General features: G+C 58.2%; 2 protein-coding genes across 7 annotated transcripts; both read right to left on the bottom strand.

Annotated features, from left to right (window-relative positions):
• Positions 1-339: 339 nt before the first annotated feature.
• On the bottom strand, positions 340-12,055 carry FXYD5 (FXYD domain containing ion transport regulator 5). 3 transcript variants are annotated; one of them, XM_038529351.1, is made up of 10 exons: positions 11,881-12,055; positions 11,109-11,169; positions 9,632-9,715; positions 8,841-8,894; positions 7,331-7,447; positions 4,143-4,238; positions 3,042-3,071; positions 2,889-2,963; positions 624-669; positions 341-518 (listed from the first exon to the last, which is right to left on the bottom strand). In XM_038529351.1, exons 1-10 carry the CDS (start codon positions 12,001-12,003, stop codon positions 419-421), a joined length of 786 nt encoding a protein of 261 aa, XP_038385279.1. In that variant the 5' UTR covers positions 12,004-12,055; the 3' UTR covers positions 341-418. The 3 variants fall into 3 exon arrangements, with proteins under 3 accessions (XP_038385280.1, XP_038385279.1, XP_038385281.1); XM_038529353.1 differs by lacking the exon at positions 11,881-12,055 and adding an exon at positions 11,388-11,530; XM_038529352.1 differs by having other exon boundaries at positions 340-669; positions 11,881-12,053.
• A 356-nt stretch (positions 12,056-12,411) lies between these two features.
• Positions 12,412-21,448, bottom strand: FXYD7 (FXYD domain containing ion transport regulator 7). Of its 4 annotated transcripts, none has more exons than XM_038529357.1 (7): positions 21,257-21,448; positions 17,408-17,437; positions 15,529-15,645; positions 15,215-15,289; positions 15,047-15,080; positions 14,863-14,903; positions 12,417-12,817 (listed from the first exon to the last, which is right to left on the bottom strand). In XM_038529357.1, exons 1-7 carry the CDS (start codon positions 21,285-21,287, stop codon positions 12,795-12,797), a joined length of 351 nt encoding a protein of 116 aa, XP_038385285.1. In that variant the 5' UTR covers positions 21,288-21,448; the 3' UTR covers positions 12,417-12,794. The 4 variants fall into 4 exon arrangements, with proteins under 4 accessions (XP_038385286.1, XP_038385285.1, XP_038385284.1 ...); XM_038529356.1 differs by having other exon boundaries at positions 15,038-15,080; positions 21,257-21,442; XM_038529358.1 differs by lacking the exon at positions 15,529-15,645 and having other exon boundaries at positions 12,412-12,817; positions 15,038-15,080; positions 21,257-21,420.
• Positions 21,449-21,548: the final 100 nt, after the last annotated feature.

Below are 21,548 nucleotides of genomic sequence, written 5' to 3' on the forward strand. Positions count from 1 at the left end.
AGAAAAGTGGACCGCTGGGAGGCCCGGAGCCAGTTACCACTACCACCCCCCAATGGGAGGGGTGAGCTCCATCGGACACCAGGCTCTGCACACGCACAGGCCAAGGGGCCCAAAGTGCCAGGAGCAGAGCCCAGCGCAGACGCTCCCACTGGCCAGAGTCCCCCACGGCCTGCCCTCCCATCCCTCCTGCCTCACACCAGCCAGGCTGTGTTCACTGTGACCCCATCCTTGGCTGTTGAGTCTGTGACCCCTCCCTTTATTCCTCAGGGCACCTGTCCCCGTCCTGGCTGCTTCTTCCTGCCACCCCACCCCCCAGTCATGAATGATCAGAGACCACGGGCAAGGACCACAGTGCTTTACTTTTCGTCTGAACAGAATGGGTAATTGGGGGGGCAGTGCCCAAGGAGCCGGGCAGCCCTCAGGGTGGGCAGGGTGGGGAGCAGAGGGGCCTCGGGCCATCAGCCCCGGCTCTGGCTCCATCCGGGTCTTCCCTCCCAGGCTGGGCTTTACTGACTATTCTGTAGGAGAGGGGAGGGAGGAAGCTGGGCACGGTGAGCTGGTGAGGACTCAGTCCTGGGGTGCCCATCGATGGGGTTTCCGGCCCCTACTTCTGACGGCCTCACCTGTTATAATTCCGACATAACTGGGGTAACCGCCTACATTTGCCACCTGTGGGTGAAGGAAAAGTTTCCATCATGAGCCAAACAACATCCATCACTGCACGCTCTGGGTGCTGGAGACGAGGCCCATCAACCCCGCCGCTCGGGAAGCTCCAGGGCAGCCTCCACAACCCCCCTCCGCCCCCAGACACACAGGAGCCCTTTGAAAACCCAGCCTCGCTTGTGTGTCACTCATTCATCCAGCGAACATTTACTATGCGCCTACTATGTGCCAGGCTCTGATCTCGACCCTGGGAGCCAAGCTGGGAACAGGAGTGAATCAAATCCCTGTCCTGGGGGAGCTGACTTTCTAGTCGAGGAGATGCTCGGCAATGAGAAAAACGACTCCATCAAGTGTATGGACAGTGTCGTCAGATGGTGACGCGTGCCAGGAAGGAGGCAGGGAGGCCCAGGGGTCCGGGGCATCCTCATGGCGCTGGCTACAGGGGCCTCACTGAGCAGGGGACTTTTGAGCACATTGAAGGAGGTGAGGGGGGAGCCACGTGGACATCTAGAGGAGGGGTGTGCCCTGGAAAGGCAGAGGGAATGGCCAGTCCAAAGGCCCTGAGGTAGGAGGAGACAGGGGGGCTTAAGGCACAGCAGGGGAGTCAGGGGGGCTGCACCAAAGCGAATGAGGGGGGGACATTTCAGAAGACAGGTCACCTGACTGCCGCCCTTGCCTCCTCACCTCTTTCTACTCCCCGCCGAGCTCACCCGGCCCCAGCCACCCCGGCCTCTTCCTGTGGTTATTGCAACACGCTCAGCTCACTCCTGCCTCTGGGGCTTCGCCTTTGCTGCTCCCTTTACCTGTGTTCTTAAACCGTCTTTCTCACCATCAAGAATGAGTTCTGATTCGATCTCTTTAGAGGGAGTGTCGCCCCCATCCCTGTTGGCCTGTCATTCTGCTGTATCTTCCTTACAGCAATGACCTCTCAGCGTCCACTCCGCTCGGTCACGCACTTAGACTGCTTACGGTCAGCCCCCCACTGGCTGCGAGGTTCCCGAGGGTGGGGACCAGGGCACAGGGTGAAGACAGAGCAGGTGCCCACAAACCATTGTCACTGGAACGATTTACGGCCCCAGAGCTCATTTTGGGCTCTACACCCACACAGACCCGGGTCCAGTCCTTCCCGAATTTCTGTGTGCCATCTGGACAGACCCCTCCGGTCTCGGAGCCTCACTTTTCCCACAGCCGGTGGGGACAGGGCAGGGGGTGCAGACAGGGACCCGCACACAGTCGGGATCAAGGAACAGGTGTTTATGACTGAGGCTACGGTACCCTAGCCCTGGATTCTGCGCTGCCGGCAGGCGTTAGGGACCTCTTCCGGGGGCTGTTCGTGCCCCCCACCCCCGCCCTAGACAAAATAGAAGCTGTGGCGTGTGCATCCTCCTGATGGCGGAGTTGGGCAGGAGCGGGAATAAAATTTGGTGTAAAAAAAGGCTTCACTGAGAGCTTGCAAACTGGCGGCCTGAGTGTTCCAGTTAATCAGCAGCATTTTAAAGACTGTTCTAAAAATTAGTTTTTCTGCGTGTTCTTCTCTCCATGCCCCCATCCGTCGGGCAACACTTACCCCACGCAATGCTGCCCCTGCCCCGCAAGCAACGGCATCCCCTGGCCCCTGGCCTTCTAGCTGAGCCCCAGCAGGGTGGGGGTGACCCCCCTGCCCCCGCCACCCCTGCTCCCTCCTGGTAGGCCTACAGTGGGGCGGGGGCTGGAGCTACAGCTCCTGCTGGGGGGGGGCCCTGCCTATTGGTCTGTCTCCCAGCAGTCCCTGGCGTGGTCGCTGCCTCCCGTCACCTGTCACCCCTCCCGGCTGCCGGGACACAGCTCTCCGTGGCGGGGACCCTGCGAACAAGCCCAGGACGGCCTCCTGGAGTGAAGACTATGAGGTGAACGGCCCACGCACCCACAGAAACAGAGCCCCCTGCCAACCCGCCCCTGAGCCCAGGTGCCTGAATAAACCCAGCTGGGACCCCAAGAACCAGCCAGCCGAGCCCTGCTGACATTTCCAAATTGCACACTTGAGAGCTAAGCAAACGGTGATCATTTGAAGCCGCCGACTTCTGGGTGGTTTATAGGGATCTGCAGCTAATATGCGTCCTTTAAAACGACTCTGTCCCTGGGCGCCTTCGAGGACTGAGCCCTCTGTCAAGGTGCCAGCGAAGGCCTCCTCGCTCCCGATCTCGGGGTCCCGGGGTCCACCGCCGCCCCCCATCCCCGGTTCTCACTCGTGAGGATGACAATGCCTGTGATGAACAGCACAGCTGCGACCAGCAGCCCCCGCTTCCGGAGAGTGTCCTCGTCTGCAGAGGGAAGAGCGGAGAATGGCAAGAGCTGCCTCCCTGCCTCCCGCCTCCCACATCCTCCGGGGGGTAACTCACCGTAGGAGAAGGGGTCGTCCTCGCTGGAACCTGGGGGCACAGACAGGGACCAAGTCAGAGTTCGGCAAAAATTGTGGAGGGAAGCAGTGGATGGCAGAGTCGGGGGCAGGGGTGGGGGTAGGGGTGTAGCTTGGGCCTCGGCCTTGGGCAACTTAGAACAAAAGCCTCCGTGGCACACCCAGTGGCTCCCACCACCTCCCCACCTCAGCTCCTCACTCGCCCCCTCACCCAGATGCTCCAGCCCCACCGGCCGCCCTGCTGGTGGCCATGCCTGGCCCCTCTCACCTCAGGGCCTTTGCACTGGCTGCTGCCTCTGCCCGGAACACCCCCGCCCAGACATCCACGCGACTCCCCCTCTGCTCCCTCTCAGGGAGGTCTCCCCGGCCCTTTATGGGAAATACCCTCCAGTCACCTCTGACTCTATCTAATGCTGCTTCATTTCTCTTCAAAGCAGCTTTAAAGCACCTGATACATAATTCTTATGATTATGACTTATTGTCTCTACCGCCCCCCACCCCACCAGAATGTCTGCTCCACGAGGGAAGAGATTTTGGTCCATCCTGTTCACTGCTGTATCTCTGGTGCCGAGGACACAGTGGGTGCTTGAGAATATGTCTTGAATGAATGAATGAATGAATGAATGAACTCTCTTTGTGACCCGTGGACATGTCATTCCCATCCATTCAGTGGGGTTGGCTGGGCAGGAAGCGGAAGGTAAGACCACGAGGGGACGGATCAAGGTGTCCCTGAAGCAGAGCTCCCTGCTGGCCCTCCAAACTGATCTCAGGCGCAGGAGTAGGTCCAGCTGAGACCAGAAGAACCTCTCGACTGAGCCCAGACTGAACTTCCAAACTCCAGACTCGGGAGCTCCAGACTCGTGGTTGTCCTCCTAAGCTGCTGCAGTCATGCGTGGATTCATTCGTCTATCCGGACACTTTTTGGCTGTCTACCTTATACCCCCACCCCTCCAGCCCTCAAGTCACGTATCCACCTGACACATGGTCACGGAGCACTAGTTCACGCAGGGCAGGGTTCCAGGTGCCAGAAATACACAGAGAATAGGAAATAGCCTATTTCCAGTCTGGGAAGAGAGTTACTGACCAGTTGGCCCGAGTGGGGGGTCCCGCCTGATGTCTCTGCCTGGAGACTGTCTCTTGGAGGGCGTGGTGCCTTTGGTGGGTTCAGGAGAAGGAGTTGCTAAAAGGTAGCAGAGGGTGGAAGTGAGTCGTGGAGGAAACACAGGATGATGGGGACGATGTCGCTGTATGTGTGTCCCCAGGAGACACACTCCCCTCCATGTCTACACATGCAGGGGGCAGGAGCGGTATCCCCCCCTCCCACTCCTAACCTGGGCGCAGCAGGGAGGTAGGTGTGGAAATATTGACCAGCCTGCACCCCCTGGTTAAGACCAGCTGTCCCATCCCCCTGGCTCCTCCCCCAGGACCTCCTGGGCTGCCTCACAATGGGAGAAGCAAAGGAGAGTGTGTGTCTGAGCCAGGCAGGGGGCCCCCAGGACGGGGCCCAGCACCGGGAGACGCAGAACCTAGGGGTACTGGTTGGTTGTAAAATATTTTGTAGGTCACTTCTGCTCCCAGACCAAAAATACTAGACTGTTCCTCTCCTTTAAAAAGTCGATGCCACGGGGCGCCTGGGTGGCTCAGTGGGTTAAGCGTCTGCCTTCAGCTCAAATCATGATCCCGAGGTCCTGGGATCGAACCCGACATGGGCTTCCGGCTCAGCAGGAACCCTGCTTCTCCCTCTCTCTCTGCCTCTCCCCCCAACTTGTGCTCTCTCTCTCTCTCTCTGTCAAATAAATAAATAAAATCTTAATTTAAAAAAGCCAATGCCCCAAGGAAAATATCTGCCCTGCTGACACTGAGAAGTGTTCCCAGTGAAGTGGTCACCCCTGTCTGAGGCCCTACTATGAAGCCAACAGGCAGAAAAACTGCCTCACAGAGCCCAGGCTCCCAGGCCAATCTCAGCACCTCACTTTTTTTTTTTTTTTTAAGATGCTATTTATTGGAGAGAGACCGAGAGCACAGAGCAGGGCAGAGGGAGAGGGAGAGGGAGAAGCAGGCTCCCCACCTCCACACGGAGCGGGGAGCCTGATGTGGGGTCTCCATCCCAGGATTCTGGGACCATGACCTGGATTATCAAAGGCAAATGCTTGACCCCACTGAGCCCCCCAGGCACCCCAGCACCTCACTCCTTAAGTATGAACCGAAGGCAAGGATCCCGAGATGTTCAGCTGGAGGAAGGCTCGAGCCAGACAGTGAATGCAAAGGACAGCCTGGGTGCTGCGTGGTGCTCAGGCACGCTGGCCCTAGAGAGCCTGGGCTCAAACGCTGGTTCTGCCGCTCTGGGCTGTGTGGCCTAGGGCGGCACAGTAACCTCTCTGGGCCTCCGCTGCCCTCCTGTAAATCGAGGTACAGACAGCCCCTCCCACGCGGGGGGTGTGGGGGGGACAGTCCCTCCCATGCAGGGGGGCTGGGAGCCATGAACAAGTGAGCACAATGCTCACTCTGGGCAAATGCCTCCTGTCGCTGTTACCACGGTGCTGGCTCTCAGGCCTCCCTGCTTCCAGAAGCATCTTCCTCTTTCTTGGTGGGGACTGCTCCCCCTCCCTCCTCCCGTCCCCCCCCCCCCCCCCAACGGCCTCCTGGGTCTATCAGAACGCAGGCCACAAGGGGGAGCTTGTGACCCAGTCTCCTCCTTCCCTGGGACCTTCCAACTTCCAAGTAGGCATGGGAGGCACAGCTGGGCGAAGTTAGGGAGCTCTGGAGCTTGCCCCGGGGACGGGCAGGAGCCAGTTTCCTCACCAGGCGGGGGACAAGACCCAGCACCAGAGAAACACAGACGAAGGAGGGAGAGAGGCGCTGGGGGCGGGCGGTCCTGCCCAGGTTCTGGGTGACCCCAAGGCTCCTCGATGGCTTTTATCACTTGGCTCCATGACACCCCCGCCCCCGGCCCACTTGAATGCCTGTCACGTGTAATCAGGAACACGATATAATAACACAGAGTGACTCTGTGTTATTATCAGGACTCAGGTCAACCAGGACTCACAGCAAGCAAAGATGTAAGAAGGTTTCCTCAACGGGGAGGTGTGGACACAGTCACCGTCCCCTCACCTTCCCTCTTTCGGAAAATAGAAAAGAGTTCTTCTCCGAGACGCTTCATTTCTATCTGTTGTGAAATTGTTTTAATAGACAGGCTCTGTCAGAATTGGGGGCTTCACCGCCATCACTGGAAACTATAACAAGGATAAAAATCCACGTGGGGGATGACACGGCCTTAGAGGCGATGGTCTTGTGCAGTGCCCAGTCTCAGAACTGTGCACACATGTCAGCCTGGGAATGGCCCAAGCTACAGTACTTTCCAGTAGGGGCTGCTCCTCAAATATGAGTCAGACAGACCTTGGGGCCACCTGCTGCCTCCCCCCTGGCTCAGCTTCCTTTCCCATGCCTCTAAAACGTTAACTACTCGCTGGTCCCAGGGAGAACTACCTCTTCCCTGACTCCAGGTCTATGCCGTTCAGGCAGAGCAGATCCTGCTCTCCAGCCCCACAGTGGGCACAAGACTCAGGCCTAACCAGTCAGAGCAGTACATGTCCCTGGCTCCCCCGCCACCCCCAGCCAGACGTGGGCATGTGACCCCAGGTGGGCCAATGACAGTCCATTAAACACCTTGGGCTAGAGATGAGAAAGAGAGGTGCTCTACCTGCTGGGTGTGTGACCTAAATAGAACTATGGGACTATCTGTGCCACCAAGAGAACTTGAGGACGTAGATAACAGGGCTGAGAGACAGAGCAAGCCAGTTATGATGACAGTGCTTGAGCACCTTGATCCAGCTGTTCCTGAAACCATGAATCTGGATTTTACAGAACATATATAGCCATGAATCTATTTTAGCTTTAGTTGCCTTTGCAGTATTTTGCAACCGAAAAGCTCCTGCTCTCACATGAACAGGTACATAAAGGAAAAAAAGCCACACCCACATTTCCAAGGCACCAGCCCTATAAAGGAACCTGAATGAGAGTCCCAAGTCCAATCAGGTTTGGGGAATGCTTGCTGCAAATAAGCATTAATAAGACTCCAAGAAGTCCTGCCACAAAGAAATGTGTTTAACTTTAACTCAGAGTTTCCCTTGGACCGCAAAGCAAAACAGATGTCTCGAAAATGTATTAACAATTCCCCAAACGGGTGCTCCGAGAAATGTGCTCGGGGAGCTGCTGACCCAGATAGAGAATTAAACAAAATTTGCATGTTGCCCTTCTCGTTCCAGGACCTACCTCTCAGGCTGCTCTTGCCCGTTGTCATCGTCACCATCGCCCGATCCGCTGCTAGAAGCTCGGACGCTTCCGGGGGTTGTGGGGTCTGGGTCCCCTCCATCTGCTCCCATGTTGTTCCTACTCGGGTTGGATGAGCAAGGGGAGGGTGAGCAACGAGTGAATCAGGGACACTCAGGTCCACAAAACAGCAAGGGGCCCTCTCCCCTCCCCAGGCTGGTGAAAATCAAAGCTGTTCAGGCAGCAGGTGTCACTGCCTGGGCGGAAAAGGTGGGGGACGCGATGGCCCAGGGCTGGTGGTGGGGCTGATCCGTGCAACCATTTCCCAAGTGGCTTCGGAGACACGTTTCAGCATTTGTCTCCTCCCCCCACCCCCCGCCCCAGGTCGTGTTGTGGGTGAAAGCCAGGCCCTCGGGCCAGGCTCCAGGGTGCCGGTCCCAGCTGTGCGTCCCTGACTTGCTGCGACGCCTCGAGTGAGTCACTCCAAGCCTCTGTTTCCCTGTCTGTCAAGTGAGGTTGCTGCACCTCAGCGGGTTTGTGTGGGGATCAAATGATCAAACACAGGTAAGACATTGGGAACCGCGGCCGAGGTACAAGAAGCGCTTAGAGCCATTTGCTCAAGGAGCGGGGAGCGAGGTTGCTTATTGTGGCAACAGGTGCAGCAGAGGAGACCAAGATGTTGGGGAGCTGGGCATGGTTTCACCCCCACGCACGGGCCCCCGCACACCAGCACATGGGACGCGATCAGTGTTACATGGGAACTGGGAGGAGCCCCCCAACATACCCTTGCACGGGGCGGGTGGAGAAAGTTGCAGGACAGCAATCATTTTGCAAATGACCAGCTCACAAAAACGTACCGCCGGCCAGCATGGTTTCTGCCCGCAATACCCAGGTGGCACAGCACCACTGGGGGGCCCCCCCAATCCGGTGCTCGCAGTGGGGGCCTCTCAGAGACCAGAGTGGGGAACGCAACAAGGGATTTCATCTCGCCTATATGAATTTTATTACTTCCAAGCAGAACGTGTTTCTAGACGGCTGTATCGTTAAATATTGACGGAGAAAATCGGGGAGCCCTTTTTTGAATTCTGTTATACTGCAAGAAAGAGTTCAAAACTGGTCTGCACACTCAAAAAGGGGAAAAGATGCAGAGATGCAAGGAAGGCAAGAATGGCCTCGGCACATGGCGGGGTTGTAAAGCTCCATATATATGCCGTGAGCTGGGAGCTGGTTACACGGCGGTTCAGGTTAGGGTTTCCTCTGAAGTTGTACATTTATGGGGGGCTTTAGGGGTACTTTTCTATATACGTATTATTTTTCATGCTTTCGGAAGATTTGTTTTGAAAGACGTGGATGTGGGCGGCTGGCTGCCCCACCACAAAGTAAACCGGAGGATTCAGAGCTGGGGAACTGAAATGAGTAACCAAGGACCCAGAGTGTCGGGGGAAGAGGGGGAGCAGTGTCTGTCCCGGGCCCACGCCGCGCCCCCCCCCCCCGCCTCCCCTGCCCCGCTCACCACCAGTCTGCAGGCCCATCCGAGGTGTGGACTGGGGTTCCCGGTGGACTGTGTCTGGAGTCCGCGAACAGGGGGAGGAGAGACAAGATGTGGAGAAGGTCCGTGGATGGAGAAATAACTCAATTTTGACATCATCGAAATGACTTCGTTAACCGAGTCGTTTGCTAACAGCCCGACGGCCCTGCCCGTGCCTCAGACCTCCCCTGCCTCAGCCGTCCCCTCCCGCAGAGGGACTCTCCCCTACTCAGAACCCATCCGCCTCTGGGAAGAGCCCCTGGAACTTTCTTTATGAACCACCCTTCCCTGGCTCTGCGTCCACTCATGCACTGAGGCTGGCACCAGCCTTGGTGGAGGTTGAACCTGAGACCCGGGTCTGGCCGACCGGCTTTGGCCTGTGGCCACAACGATCACCTCACGGTGGGACGTGTCACCTGAGCCTGGGCAGGGACACTCAGTCACGGGATGTTTGCTGGATTGGGAAGGACCACCCCTTTCCTCTGGCTTCTTAGCAGGTAGGACGGAAGCCTCAGGTCTCTAGGGGCCATCCTGGCCCCGTAAAAGGAAAATCCCGCTTGAGAATGAAGCCAACACAGGAGAAATAGAGCCGAGAGGCGGTGACAGGCTTCCTGAGAGCATCCTCTGAGCACCTAGACCAAGCCGTGCCTGAAGGTCCATCACCAGACTTTCCAGTTGCACAAACCCCAAATTCCCAAGCGGTCTGAGCTTGAGATTTTTCGGCTTTTGTGATTTGCAGTGACAGGATCTTGACAGATCCATCCCTCTTTCCTTACCTGGGACTGGTGGGGTCAAGGCATTAACGTTCACACTGGTTAGATCTGCTGGAGAAATGGATGTGGCCTCCTTCAATATCTGTCCTGAGAAATCAAGGGCGAGGAGTCAGAGAGGAGCCTCTGGTGCCCCTTCTCTCACCACCACCCCCTTGCCCTCCCTTCAGAAGCTGTGGGCCGGAACTCGGGACACCTGGTAGAGCAGCGCGTGGACATTTGAAGGGGGGGTATCCATCCGCGGCCCTGGAGGTGTTTTAAGAAACCCCTGCGGCCAGGACCCGAACCCCAGCCCATCTGCCTGCCTGTCCTTGTGGGATGGGAGGCGCGATCTAGCCCAGCGAGCCCGGGGCCTGAAGTCAGGCCGGGGCCCTGGTCTCAAATTCTCCTCCCAGCAACTTCCTCGCCCCGTGACCTGGAGCAGGTGAAGTCCCCTCTCTGTGCTTCAGCTGTCTCACCTGTCTCACCTGTGGGGACACCTGGATCTACTTCTCGGGGCTGTAGGGAGGGCGAAAGGACACGGCAGAGGGAAGCATCTCCCTCACCCCTGGATACGCAGCCGGTTACAGCCACTGCCCGCCCCCTCCTCTCTGGCCTGGACCCCCTCCCAGGGCTCCCTGGCCTCACCCCTGCCCCCTGCAGTCTGCTCCCCGTCAACAGCCAGAGGGAGCCTGTGGACCCTGGGTCAGGGCAAAGCCCTGCTGGCTCCGACCCCCCCCACCTTGCTCCTAATAAAAGCCAAAAGACTCATGGGGCCCTCCCCCTGGTCTGTGACTACTTGGTGGCTGGCTGAAAGAACACATGAAAACCATTTTATCAAAGGCCAACGGGGACAGCTTCAGTGGAGGGTAGGCCCTGGTTCCAGGGGCAAGAAAGGTGGTCCTCTCCCCGCCTCGCCACTCACTAGCCTCCGGCACAGGGCACTGCCCGTTGCGGAGCCTCAGTACCCTCATCCATAAAATGGGCACGACAGTCCGTATAACCGAGTGGAAGTCGACATGAGTTCACACATGCAGCACCTGCCAGGTAGGAAGCCCCTGCAAATGCCCACCCCGGTCCTGCCTTCGAGAAACGCTTCCTAGGCCAAGAGTGAGACACCCCCAACCCTTGGGCGGGCCCCAGCTGGCCCCCCTTGCCTAATCGTGTATCACCCTGTATCCAGGCAGCTGCTTTGCTGGGAGCCTGGGCTTCCTGGCTGCTCAGTAGAAAACTGACACCAATGTCCCCGCCAAATCAAACTCAGTGGATTCTTCTTGGAGGTGAAATGGAGGATGCTCAGCAGGACAGGCTCTGGCCAGACTCATTGGAAGCGGCCACCCAGGTGCGAGGTGCCCACAGAGGGTGTAACCCTGGGCCCCTCACCGACACCTCACTTCCTGCTGCTGGCTCCGCAGGGCAGGGCAGCCGAATTCACCAGGTGCCCAAGCCAGTGCCCTCCAGGTGGGGGACTCTGGGGCGGAGGGGGGCAAGAGCTCAGCCTTACCTCTGGAGGGGAGAATCAGGCCAACGACGGTGAGGAGACACAGGTGACCAGAGAGCGACATCTATGGGGTGAGCAGGAACTGGGGTCAGCCATGACGTCACTGAGGCAGGCCCAGGACTGCACCGCCACCCCTCCCACCGGCCCCCCAGCCTGGTGGGATCCTGCAGCCCCTTCTTTACCCCCAGGCGAGCACCCCTGGCTTCAAGGGGCCCCTGCCAGGGCGGACAGCTGGTTCCCAGGGCGGGTGAGGTTTTAGGAGTGGAGGGCCCCGGCACCCACCCCCTGCTTCCATCCACAGGTCCCCAAAGAAAACAAGAAGCATCCGAGCAATCTGGGCTTCCAGGAGCAGCCACCGCACAGGGCCCAGAAGAGCTCCCCCTCCCCAGACTGACCCCGCGGGGCCCAGGAGGGCTGGGGGGCTGGTGCCTCCCTCTGGGGCTGTCCCCAGGGCCCAGGAGTCAGCAAGGAGGGGAAAGAGGAAGAATGAGTAATGTGCTCCCGATCTCAGAGGAAAAAGTGAGCCGGTGCGAGGGGCCTGTCGCCGCCGGAGCGGGACGGGACGCAGCGGGATGCGGGGCACCTCCGGGCCGGGCCGGGGGGGCGCGGGGCGGGGAGGCGGCGGGGGGCAGAGGAGCCGCAGCCCCCGGGGCGCCCCGGCAGGCGCGGGACGTGCGCAGGGTGGGGGCGGCCGCCCGACGAGCGCGGTGCCCCCGCACCTGAGCCCGGCCGGGCAGAGGGGAGGCGGCGCGGGCGGAGCGCAGGAGAGACTCACGTCCGAGCTGGGGGTCCCGAGCCGGCAGCCTCGTGGGCAGAGGGCGGCGGCGGCGGCGGCGGCCGGGCGGAGGGTGTGGCCAGGGGAGCGCTGGCGGGCGGGGACCGAGACGGGCTCAGTCATTTCCTCTCGGGTTTCCTGGCTTCGGAGCCCGCGGTGGGAGCAGGAGGGGGAGACGCTGAGGGCGACGGGGGGCAGGGGTGAGAGCCGGGCGGCGGCCTCCGCCCAGCGCTAGGGGGAGGGAGGGTGGGGACGAGCGGGCAGGTCCCGTGGGTGGGGCTCCTTGGGGAGGCGGGGGGGGGGGGGCGGGGAGACGAGCCGGGAAGGGGCAACTGGGGAGGGGACGTCGGGCAGGGGAGGGGCAGGGGAGCGGAGGCTCCCGGGTCTCTGAGAGGTGACGGGGCCCTGGGGCGCTGGGGGAGGCGAGGGAGGAGGAGGGGGCAAGTGTGGGCGTGGGACAGAGCTCCCGCAGGGTTCAGTTTTGTCCTCTCCCCCCGTTTGGTCCCCACAGATGAGAACTTACAGACAGAACAGGGGAAAAAACCAAATGCACATTTATTAAGCTCAAGACAGACTCCAAGGGTGCAGGGCAACCGATCTTCTTCGGAGGGGAGACAGGGAGGTGCCGGGGAGCAGTACGTGGGGATCCTGGGGGGCTGGGGCTGGGCTCCCGGACCCCAGGAGCTGGAGGCCTGAGTCCCCGGATCCGGGATGCACACGGGCTCTTTGGGGGGTCGTCATTGCCAAGGCCTGGGGAGGGGCAGCAGGGTGCAGCGGCACCAGCCTCGGGTGGGTGGGGCGGCTCATTCGGGGGAGCGCTCCCCGGCGCAAGGCTGGGGTCCCCACCGCCTCCACCCGGTCCTCAGGCTTCCGCACTCAGGCAGGGACAGCAGTGGAGGTGCCCAGGGCTGGTCTTACACGCCGCCACCTCCAGGGGCTGGGGGGCGGGGCACAGAGACAGAGAGAGGGGAGCGTCAGAGCTGTGGTCACCCACCTGCTGCACCTGGACAAGCAGCCCCCTCCCACAGCCGTTGGGGCCTCCCATGGGAGCCAGACCCCCAGGGACTGTCACCCGTGAGCTAACACTGGGGAACTAGGGACCCCTGGGTGGCTTTTGTCCTGCCCCAGGGGACACTGTCACGGAGGGGAACACACTTGAGGCTAGAGACCCCTGGGCCAGGCTGAGCCTTTCTGGGATGTCCCCCTGGTGCCAGAAAGGGGGGGGCTCCATCTCCTCCCACGTCCCCAACCTCCTCTGACCCTCCCACCCCAGTCACACACCCTGTCTCCCCAACACGTGGACGCAGGCGGAATTCCTCTGTTTCTCACCCACCCGGGACCATCACTCGGCTGAGTGGGTCCCAGTCCTCTGCCTTTGCCCCGGGAGCAGGGCCACCCCCGGCCCCGCCCCAGGCTCCCGCGAAGTCACCCGCGCACCCCCACCAGGGGTTTTAAATCTCACGAAAACAACAGGAAACAAAACCCATGAAATTCCACACCAAATCCCCCAGCACTGAGTACCCCAAGGCCCACTTTTTAGCCCTAAGACCTTTAGGAGAGGCAGGGAGACTCCCCTTTCTGATGTTTCCCATCCCCGGAAAGGATGCGGCTCCACGAAAAACAGGTCAAGATATTTTTACAGAATTTGAATTAACACCCCAAGGAGTCTCATTCCTGCTTATTCTCTCCTACAGCCTAATCTCTGCCCATCTTCCTTCACCCCTTCCACCCACCTACACCCCCTCTCCCCACCCCACCCCTCCACACCCCCACCCCTCACACTCCCACACCCCTCACCCCTCCACACCCCAACCCACTCCCTCCACACCCTCCACCCCCTCATGCCCCACACCACTCACCCTTTCACACTCCAAAACCCTTCACCCCCCACCCCCTCATACTCTCCCACCCCTCACCCCCTCACACTTTTACACCCCTCATCCCTTCACCCCCACCCCACCCCTTCCATACCCTCCACCCCCTCACCCCTTCACACTCCAATCCCTTCCACAGTCCCACCCCCTCACATTCCTACACCTTTCACCCCCTCACTCTTACACCCCTCACCCCTCCACCCCCCAACCCCTCACACTTGTACACCCCTCACCCCCTCACACTCTTACACCCCTTCTCCTTCCACCACCCACCCCACTCCCTCCATACCCTCCACCCTTTCACCCCCCACCCCTCCACCCCCTCTGTGGCCTCCCCCCAACACTTCCATCCCCTTCCTCTCCTATCCTCCCCCTCCACCCTCCACCCCCTCACACACCCTCCATCCTCTTCACTCTTTCTGCTTTTCCTGTACTTTCCATCCCCACGCTTCTTACATCCCCGCATTCTCTCTTTTCCAAAATCAGCTTTTAAAATCTGTATTCTATGCATTTCTCCTCTTGTTATTTTGCTACAATTATTCAAAAACACTTCCCTCCATTCCCCCCCCCCCGCCCCCTCTCTCCTTCCCCTTCTCTTTCCTCCCCTCCTTCCTTTTTCTTTCTTTCTTCTCTTTTTAAGTCATCTCTACCCCCACATGGGGCTCGAACTCCCAGCCCTGAGATCAAGGGTCGCAAGCTCCACCCACGGAGCCAGCAGGTGCCCCCCTCCTTCCTTTTTCTAGGTCATTTCATCCTCATTCTTCCCACCTGAACAGTAGTCTGGAAAACATCCCCTCTTCCCGCCTCCCCTAGCACCTGCTCTGTGCCCCTGGGACTGTGGCCCCTCTGGTCGCAGACTTGTGGCTCCCTCCCCTGGAGCATCAGCCTCCCCCCCCCCACCACCACCCCGGGCTTCCACACTCATCTCTGGGAAGCTTCTGTGGACCCTTGAGCACCGTCCCCACATCCCAGGGACTCCCATGGTTTAAGCTCTCCTACCGACGGGCCTGGCGCGGGCGGGGTCCGCAGGGACATCCAGCGCAGCTCCCCTCACCCTTCCTGCCCCCACCTCCCCTCCTCCCAGAACCACAGACTTCCTCACCCTCACCTGAGGAGGGAAGCTCCGACTTACAGGATTTGCATGTTGGGCTGTGGAAGCAAAGACCAAGAGAAAAGCATCAAGAAATCCAATAGCCACAGGCTTTGCGTTAGATGTTGTGCAAGCACCCCTGCACCCCGGGCTGCCCCCACCCCTCTCCTCTCTCTCCCCTCTGCTGCCAGACCTCTCAGACCTGGAGTCCGCCTTCCTGCACTTCACCTTCTTGCCTGTTAGGAGACAGACACAACGAGACAGGGCATGAGGGGCTGGACAAAGGCTGGCGGGGAAGCTGTAGGTGCCCAGGGCCCCCGACGCAGCCCTCTGTGAGGTGCTTTGGAGCCCAGGAAAGGGTCACACTTACTGATGATGATGAGAATGCCCAGCAGGAACAATATGGTGGCCAGAGTCATGCCCACAGTCTGTACAGTGTCATAGTCTGGGGGAGATAAGGGGGCGCATCAACGTGGGTAGTACGCAGCCCTCCCTGGAGCCTTGACTCGGCCAGGGGCGCAGAGTCCAGGGATGCTGCAGGCTGCGCTGGGGCCCCCCCAGTGTGAGGATGGACAGCAGGAGCTTGGGAGCTCCTGGACCTCTTTACCCTCCCCCTCCTCTAGATGCCTTGTACATCCAGAAAACCATGCTCTACGTCATGTATCGCAGACACATACATCTCACCTCCTTTCACGGCCTCCTCCCCGGTCCTGTCCACCACTGTCACCTGTCTGAACCATCGCAGCAAGCAAGCCGCTCTGTGGTCTCCCCACACCCCAGTCTCAGGGATCCTGCCAACACCTAAGTCAGATCGGGGTCCCTGAGCTCAGAGCGCCCCACCCTGCCCTGGCTTCCATTGCATTCCAAGGAAAAGCCAAAAAATCCTCACCATAGCCCGCCTAGTCCTGCATCACCTGGTCCCTGTTCCTTCTCAGACCTCACCCCACCCCACTTGCTTCCTCAGTCTCCTGCCCCAGGCAATCTGGTCTTTCTGCCTCTCCTGGAAGAGATTAAGTATGGTCCTACCTCAGGGCCTTTGCATCTGCTGTTCCCTCTACCTAAAAAGCTCTCTCCCCCGGTTTTTCTTCCTTACCAATTTCTGGGCTTTATTCAAATGTCGGTGAAACCTTCTCTGAAACCTTGTCTATTTAGAATTTCCCATCCTCTCCTCAATACTTTGTAATCCCATTCTTTCCTTATCTTCCTTCATAAGAAGCATTCTTGTCCAATATGCCACAGGAAATACAGTTGACCCTTGAACAATGTGCAGGTCCCCTTATATGCAGATTTTTCAATAAATATTGTACAGCACTGTAAATGTATTTTCTCTGCCTTATGAAATTTTTTTTATTTTTATTGTTTTGGTAAGCTCTACACCCAACCTGGGGCTTGAACTCACAACCCCGAAATCCAGAGTCACATGCTCTATTGACAGAGCCAGCCAGGCGCCCCTCTTCCTTCTAATTTTCTTAATAACATTTTTCCTCTAGTTCCCTGGGTTGTCAGAATACAGTATATAATACACATAACATACAAAATGTGTGTTAATCGACTATATCTTCTGTAAGGCTTCTAATCAACAGTAGGCCATGAGTAGTTAAGTTTTGGGGGAGTCAAGAGTTATATGTGGATTTTCAACCGCATGGGGGGTCGGCACCCCTTAATCCCCACACTGTTCAAGGGTTGATTGCATTTATTGGAATATGAATGTATAGAGCACCCCCTCTGTACCAGCAGTTGTCCAGGCCTCTGCCTCAGGGAATTGACTTTCAGAGTGTGATAAAGCCTTCAACAAAATAAAATGAAACATCAGGGCCATGTGACTATGGCTAGATGTATCTGTGGCTCCTGTTGGCAGAGAGTCAGGAAGAGCCTCTCCTAGCAGAACAGTCAATATTTGATCTGAGCCCTGAAGAAGGAAAAGGAGCCTTAGTCAGCTGTTTGGAGAGCTAGATGAGGAGTATTCCTGGCAGAGGATACAGCACGTGCAAAGGCCCTGAGGTGGGAAAGAATTTGGCATATTGGAGGAACAGAATGAGTGAGCAAAGGTAGAGGGGTGTTTAGAGAGGGAGCCAGGGCCAGGTCTGCGAGACCTGGGGGTAACTTCTTCAAGCTTCCATGCTGTGGGGGTGATTTAATGGCCTCACTCAAGTAAATCTTTCCCACAATCCTCATAGGTAAAAACTAATACTATCCCTTATTTACAGAAGAGCCCAGAGAGGAAAAGTTGCCTGCTCAAGGCCACACCGCTGCTAGCAAGGAGATGAGCCAGGATTCAAACCCGGGCAGCCTGGCCTCCGAGCTGTATGCCCCTCTGATGACCACCATGTACGATCCCAGAGTCCTGGTGAAGCCTGAAGGAGGTCCAGAGAGGGTACCCCTCAAAATCTGGTTTTGCCCTCTGAGCCCAGCTGGTGTAAACCGAACCTGCATGGTCACATGGCCAGTGGCCCAGCAGGTATCATGTTGCCGGGGCTGAAGCCACTTCAGCAATTACTTGTGAGGACCTGCAACCACCCCTTTATCCAGCCCCAGGGTACCCTCATCAGAATCTGCCACTCACCATAGTAAAATGGGTCAGGCTCCTGAGGAACTGTGGGAAGGAAGGCAGGAAAAGAGAGAGAGGGGAAAAAATATTTCAACACTGGGTTTCTTAACATTTCTGAGGCTCCAGTTGGGGCCACTGGTCCAAGGTTTCTGGGTAGAAATCAGATAAAGATGCCCCTTGATCTGAATGATACAGCTTCATGCATGGCAGGACACAAGGCTTGAAGAGTGGAGCATAGGATGGATTCCAGCCCCCTACTCACACCATTAGTCAGTACCTTCCCTTGTTCAGTGCACAACCTACCAAACTGTACATGGCAGTCTTGGTCCTAGTCCCCTGTGGAAATCTGAGGCAAGCTATGGACTCATTTCCTGAAAAACACATACACACTCCCATTTGCATATGATGCTGGGTTAACAGACTCCAATCCCACTGGTAAACCGCTGAGTAGACCAGCTTCCCCCAAATACTCCGTAAAACTCCTCAGTCATCTGACAGCTCCAAAAAAGTCAGACGCTGTCCCTACTATTCTCATCCACTCGCTCCTGCCATCAAATCCTATGCAGGGAAGCTGTCCTATAATATACCCTGTACTATACTACATAGGATACATACTTGATGACTTATTTCTAAGCCATCACCAATTTTAAGATTCAAAATTGATTTCATAATAGCTTTCTGGGTGTGTGTGTGTGTGTGTGTGTGTGAATATGTATGTAACTCTACCATCCAAAACATACCCATCCATTAGAGGACTCACCCCAATTTCAGAAATGTTACTGTGTAGATAAAATGTGTGGTGTGGGGGGGTATTTATCTCTCCCCCCCACCCACCTCCCTGTTCCAAACCATATCCCCCTTCAGGAGAACTCATTCCCATTCGAGAAGCCCATCCTGACGGCTCCCTAATTCCTGAGAGCTCTCAGTATGTTCTTTCTTGGCTAGAGCAGAATTCGGCACAGTGTGCCCCACTAGGCGAGGGGGACCAGGAATGTCAGGGCCATGCCAGGCACCGGCATCAGTGCTCTCTTCCAGGATCCGGGGAGGATGGCAACTGCCTTGAGACTGGGGGAGGCCACGTGACTAACTCTGGCCACTGAACTGTGAGCCCAGGTGTCCCATCTCTTCCAGGCTGGACATTTAAGCGCTCTTAGCAGAGCTCCCTGTGGCCATTGGCCCAGTGACATGAAGCTGACCTGTGATGGACATATCGTGTAAGTGAGAGTTCCTCCTTGGTTGTCACAAGCCCTTGAGGTGACACCGTTTAATATGTTTACACTTGCTTTTAAGACAAAAGAAAAAAAAAGTCCCAATTTTCCATGTCTGATGGTGATACCACATGAAGCTAATTACGTTTTTTTTTTTTTTTAAAGCGAATCCTTGAAAGGAAAAATACTAAATATGAGTGTGGGGAACATCTGGATAGGCCAAAAACTGTGGAGGTGGTCCTCGAAAGTGTCAAGATGGGGAAACGCTATTTTAGAGTCATATGTGCTATCTTAGCTCCCCCCCTCCACCAGATGGGGAGTAGATTTGTTTGACTCCTCTGCCATTAATCGTGGCATTTATAAAAATATTTCGGGGAAGTTTTCTAGGATGAATGAAAGAAAAAATGAATAAATGAGTGAGCGAGTAAATGAATGAATGAATGAATGAATGAATGAGAGCCCCTGCTAGGCTTTGGAAGCTGCATCAGAGGTGGAGTGGACGGATTATCCTGATTTGTCTCCTGTGTTTCCAAACACCCTGCCCTCCTTAACCATCAGAAACCCACTGGATGAGCACCTGCTCCAGAATCCTCTTTGGTGCCACCCTGGGTGCCCCGTGCTCTATGCAGAAGTCCCTCTTCTGGTCCCTGCTGCCCCAGCAATCTGGTTCCTCAGGGCGAGGCTGGGCTAAGGGTGGAGCCAGGAGGCAGGAGGAGAAATGTGCACCACTCCTGGCTAGTTGCCAGGGAGACATCAGGAAGGAGGTGGTTGCTATGGCAACTGGGGCATCTTAAGAGGTGAAGAGAGGTGATGGGTCTGGGCACCCCCAGGCTGGGTGGGGTCCTGAGGGTTAGGTCTCTAACTCTAGGGCCAATCTTGACTCCCTCTGCTCCCTTCGTAGCTCCCATTGTCCCTGCAGGGCTGGCTTCTGGCCAAACCCAGGGTCCTTCTCAAGGATGGGGACCCAAGCCCAGCTGTGCCTCTGCATCCCCTTTCTGCTTGCCCCCTGATCTCTGACACGGTGGGAGAGCCCTCAGCTCCCTCCCCCATGCTCCCCCCCAATAATCCATTAATCAATTTAAGTGGTGCAGCACACAACATGCTCTTCTTCACCCCCCCCCCACACCCCCCCCCCCCGGGGTTTCCCAAGACCTGCGGTCCCCTCTTGTGCTGTGACTGGGGAAAAGGTGGGGGTGGGGGTGGGGCTGAGGCGTCTGTCCTCCCACCTCTGCCCGTCTGCTGCCATCGATCCTGTTAACCACCATCTCTGCGAAAAGAAGCCCTGGGCTCCCGCCAGGCCCGCTGGCTCAGCCCTGCCCCCTCTCCCTAGGGTGGCTTCCAGCCTCTGCAGCCCCCCCCTCCCCGCCCTGCTTCAAATTCTGCAGATATGGCTCAGTGCAGCAGCCCCTGCCTGCCGGGAAGGGGGGCAGGGAAGGAGAGATCCGAGTGGAACTGGGGTTCCCTTCACCACCAGGGGCTCCTCAGCACCACTGGCCTATCCCCTCTGGCCCTGCTCTCAGTGCTGGAAACCCCACCCCCACCCCTACCCCTACTAGAGCATCCTTCCCCTTGTTCCTCCGCAGAGGCAGGCTCAAGAGCGGGCTGTCAGGGGGCAGTGGGGGTTTAAGTGGGTGAATAACTGGGTTAACGGTGTGAAATGTAAATCGCTGTGTGGCTAGCCGGGGGTGAAGGAGGGACATCTGTGTGCACAGTCGAGTGCACCCTCCTGGACCAGACGACACCCCTGCATGTGGGCTGGGAAGGAGGGTCCCACCACCCATTCCTGCCCGGGGGGCTCACTGCAGTGGCTCGGCCCCACCCCATGCTGCTCCTCCTGTCTGTCTCCTGCTCTGTGGGTCCTTCTCTCTCTCCTCCTCCTCGATGCCTTTCTCTGTGCTTCTGTCTCTGATTTTCTCTCTTTCTCTGCATCTTTCTATTGCTCTCTGCCTTCCCGTCACTCCCAATCTCTTCCAGCCCCGTATCTGTCCTCTCCCTCCGAGTCTCGGACTCTGGGTCGCCTGTCACCCTTGCTCGCTCTCTCTTTCAGGCTCTCAGACAATTTTCACATTCCTTTCCGTCTCCCTCTCTCTTCTGTCTCTTTCCATCTCTCTCTCACTTCCTCCGGCGCTCTCCCCTCCCCTGTCTTTCCATCCTTCTCCCTCCTTCCCGCGGAACCTGCCTGTCAGGGATTTCTGGAGACACCCACCACAGGAGCCAGCTCTGGGAAGGAAAGGGATGCAACCCCCCCTCGCCCACCTCGGAGACCCTGAGATTTGCAAGAGCCTCTGTGGCGGCCGAGCCCCCCGTTCCCACCCTCGAAGCCCGAAGCCCGGCTCTCCGCGTCCACTACCGCCGCTGTGCAGGACCAGCCGCCCGGTTGCCATAGCTACCGGTCCGCGCATCCCTTCTCCCGGGACTGCCGCTCTCCGATCGCTGGTCCCGCACGGGAACGACACCGCCGGGAGGGGGTGTCCCAGAGGCCTGGAGGGGCGCCAAGGGGTGCACTGCAGGGGCCGCCGCCCGTGGAAGAACGGACATCCCCTTCCCCATTCCCCTCCTTTTCCGTACTGGCATCCCCCTCGATCCTCTCCCCTAAGCTCTAAGATCCCGGAGCCTCCCTGCCCACCCGCGCGCCCTCTCCCCAGGCGACGCTCACCCTTTGTGGGGGCCTGGGTCGGGGTCGCCATGCCGGGCCGGAGCAGGGGGCGGCTGGAGGCCGAGGCGGTGAAGGCGCGGCTGCAGCAGCTGGAAGCGGGACGGACTGATGTCGGGGGGAGATGGGGGGAGCCCTCGTGTGGGGGGGGCCGTAGCCAATGGGGGCCCGGAGAGCCCGCCCCCGTCCCGGCCACCCCCGCCCCCGCCCCCGCCCACTGCCGACGTCCCCGCCCCTTCCCCAAGGGTGGGGGCGCCCCCTGCCGGGGCCAAGGGGGCGCCCGGGCTTCCGCGCA

Source organism: Canis lupus, chromosome 1 (genome assembly GCF_011100685.1).
Source record: "Canis lupus familiaris isolate Mischka breed German Shepherd chromosome 1, alternate assembly UU_Cfam_GSD_1.0, whole genome shotgun sequence".
Lineage (NCBI taxonomy): Eukaryota > Metazoa > Chordata > Mammalia > Carnivora > Canidae > Canis > Canis lupus.

What these genes read in the sequence shown, in the direction of transcription:
- FXYD5 (XM_038529351.1), bottom strand. Translation starts at nt 12,003, where the DNA reads ATGACTGAGCCCGTCTCGGTCCCCGCCCGCCAGCGCTCCCCTGGCCAC. An exon ending in CCCCCCACTCGGGCCAACTG is followed by an intron (nt 3,072 to 4,142) that starts GTCAGTAACTCT and finishes CTGTGCCCCCAG; the next exon opens with GTTCCAGCGAGGACGACCCC. An exon ending in AGGCATTGTCATCCTCACGA is followed by an intron (nt 670 to 2,888) that starts GTGAGAACCGGG and finishes CTTCACCCACAG; the next exon opens with GTGGCAAATGTAGGCGGTTA.
- FXYD7 (XM_038529356.1), bottom strand. Translation starts at nt 21,287, where the DNA reads ATGGCGACCCCGACCCAGGCCCCCACAAAGG. An exon ending in GCCTGACCCATTTTACTATG is followed by an intron (nt 15,646 to 17,407) that starts GTGAGTGGCAGA and finishes GATCTGACTTAG; the next exon opens with GTGTTGGCAGGATCCCTGAG. An exon ending in GCGGACTCCAGGTCTGAGAG is followed by an intron (nt 14,904 to 15,037) that starts GTCTGGCAGCAG and finishes TTGCTTCCACAG; the next exon opens with CCCAACATGCAAATCCTGTA.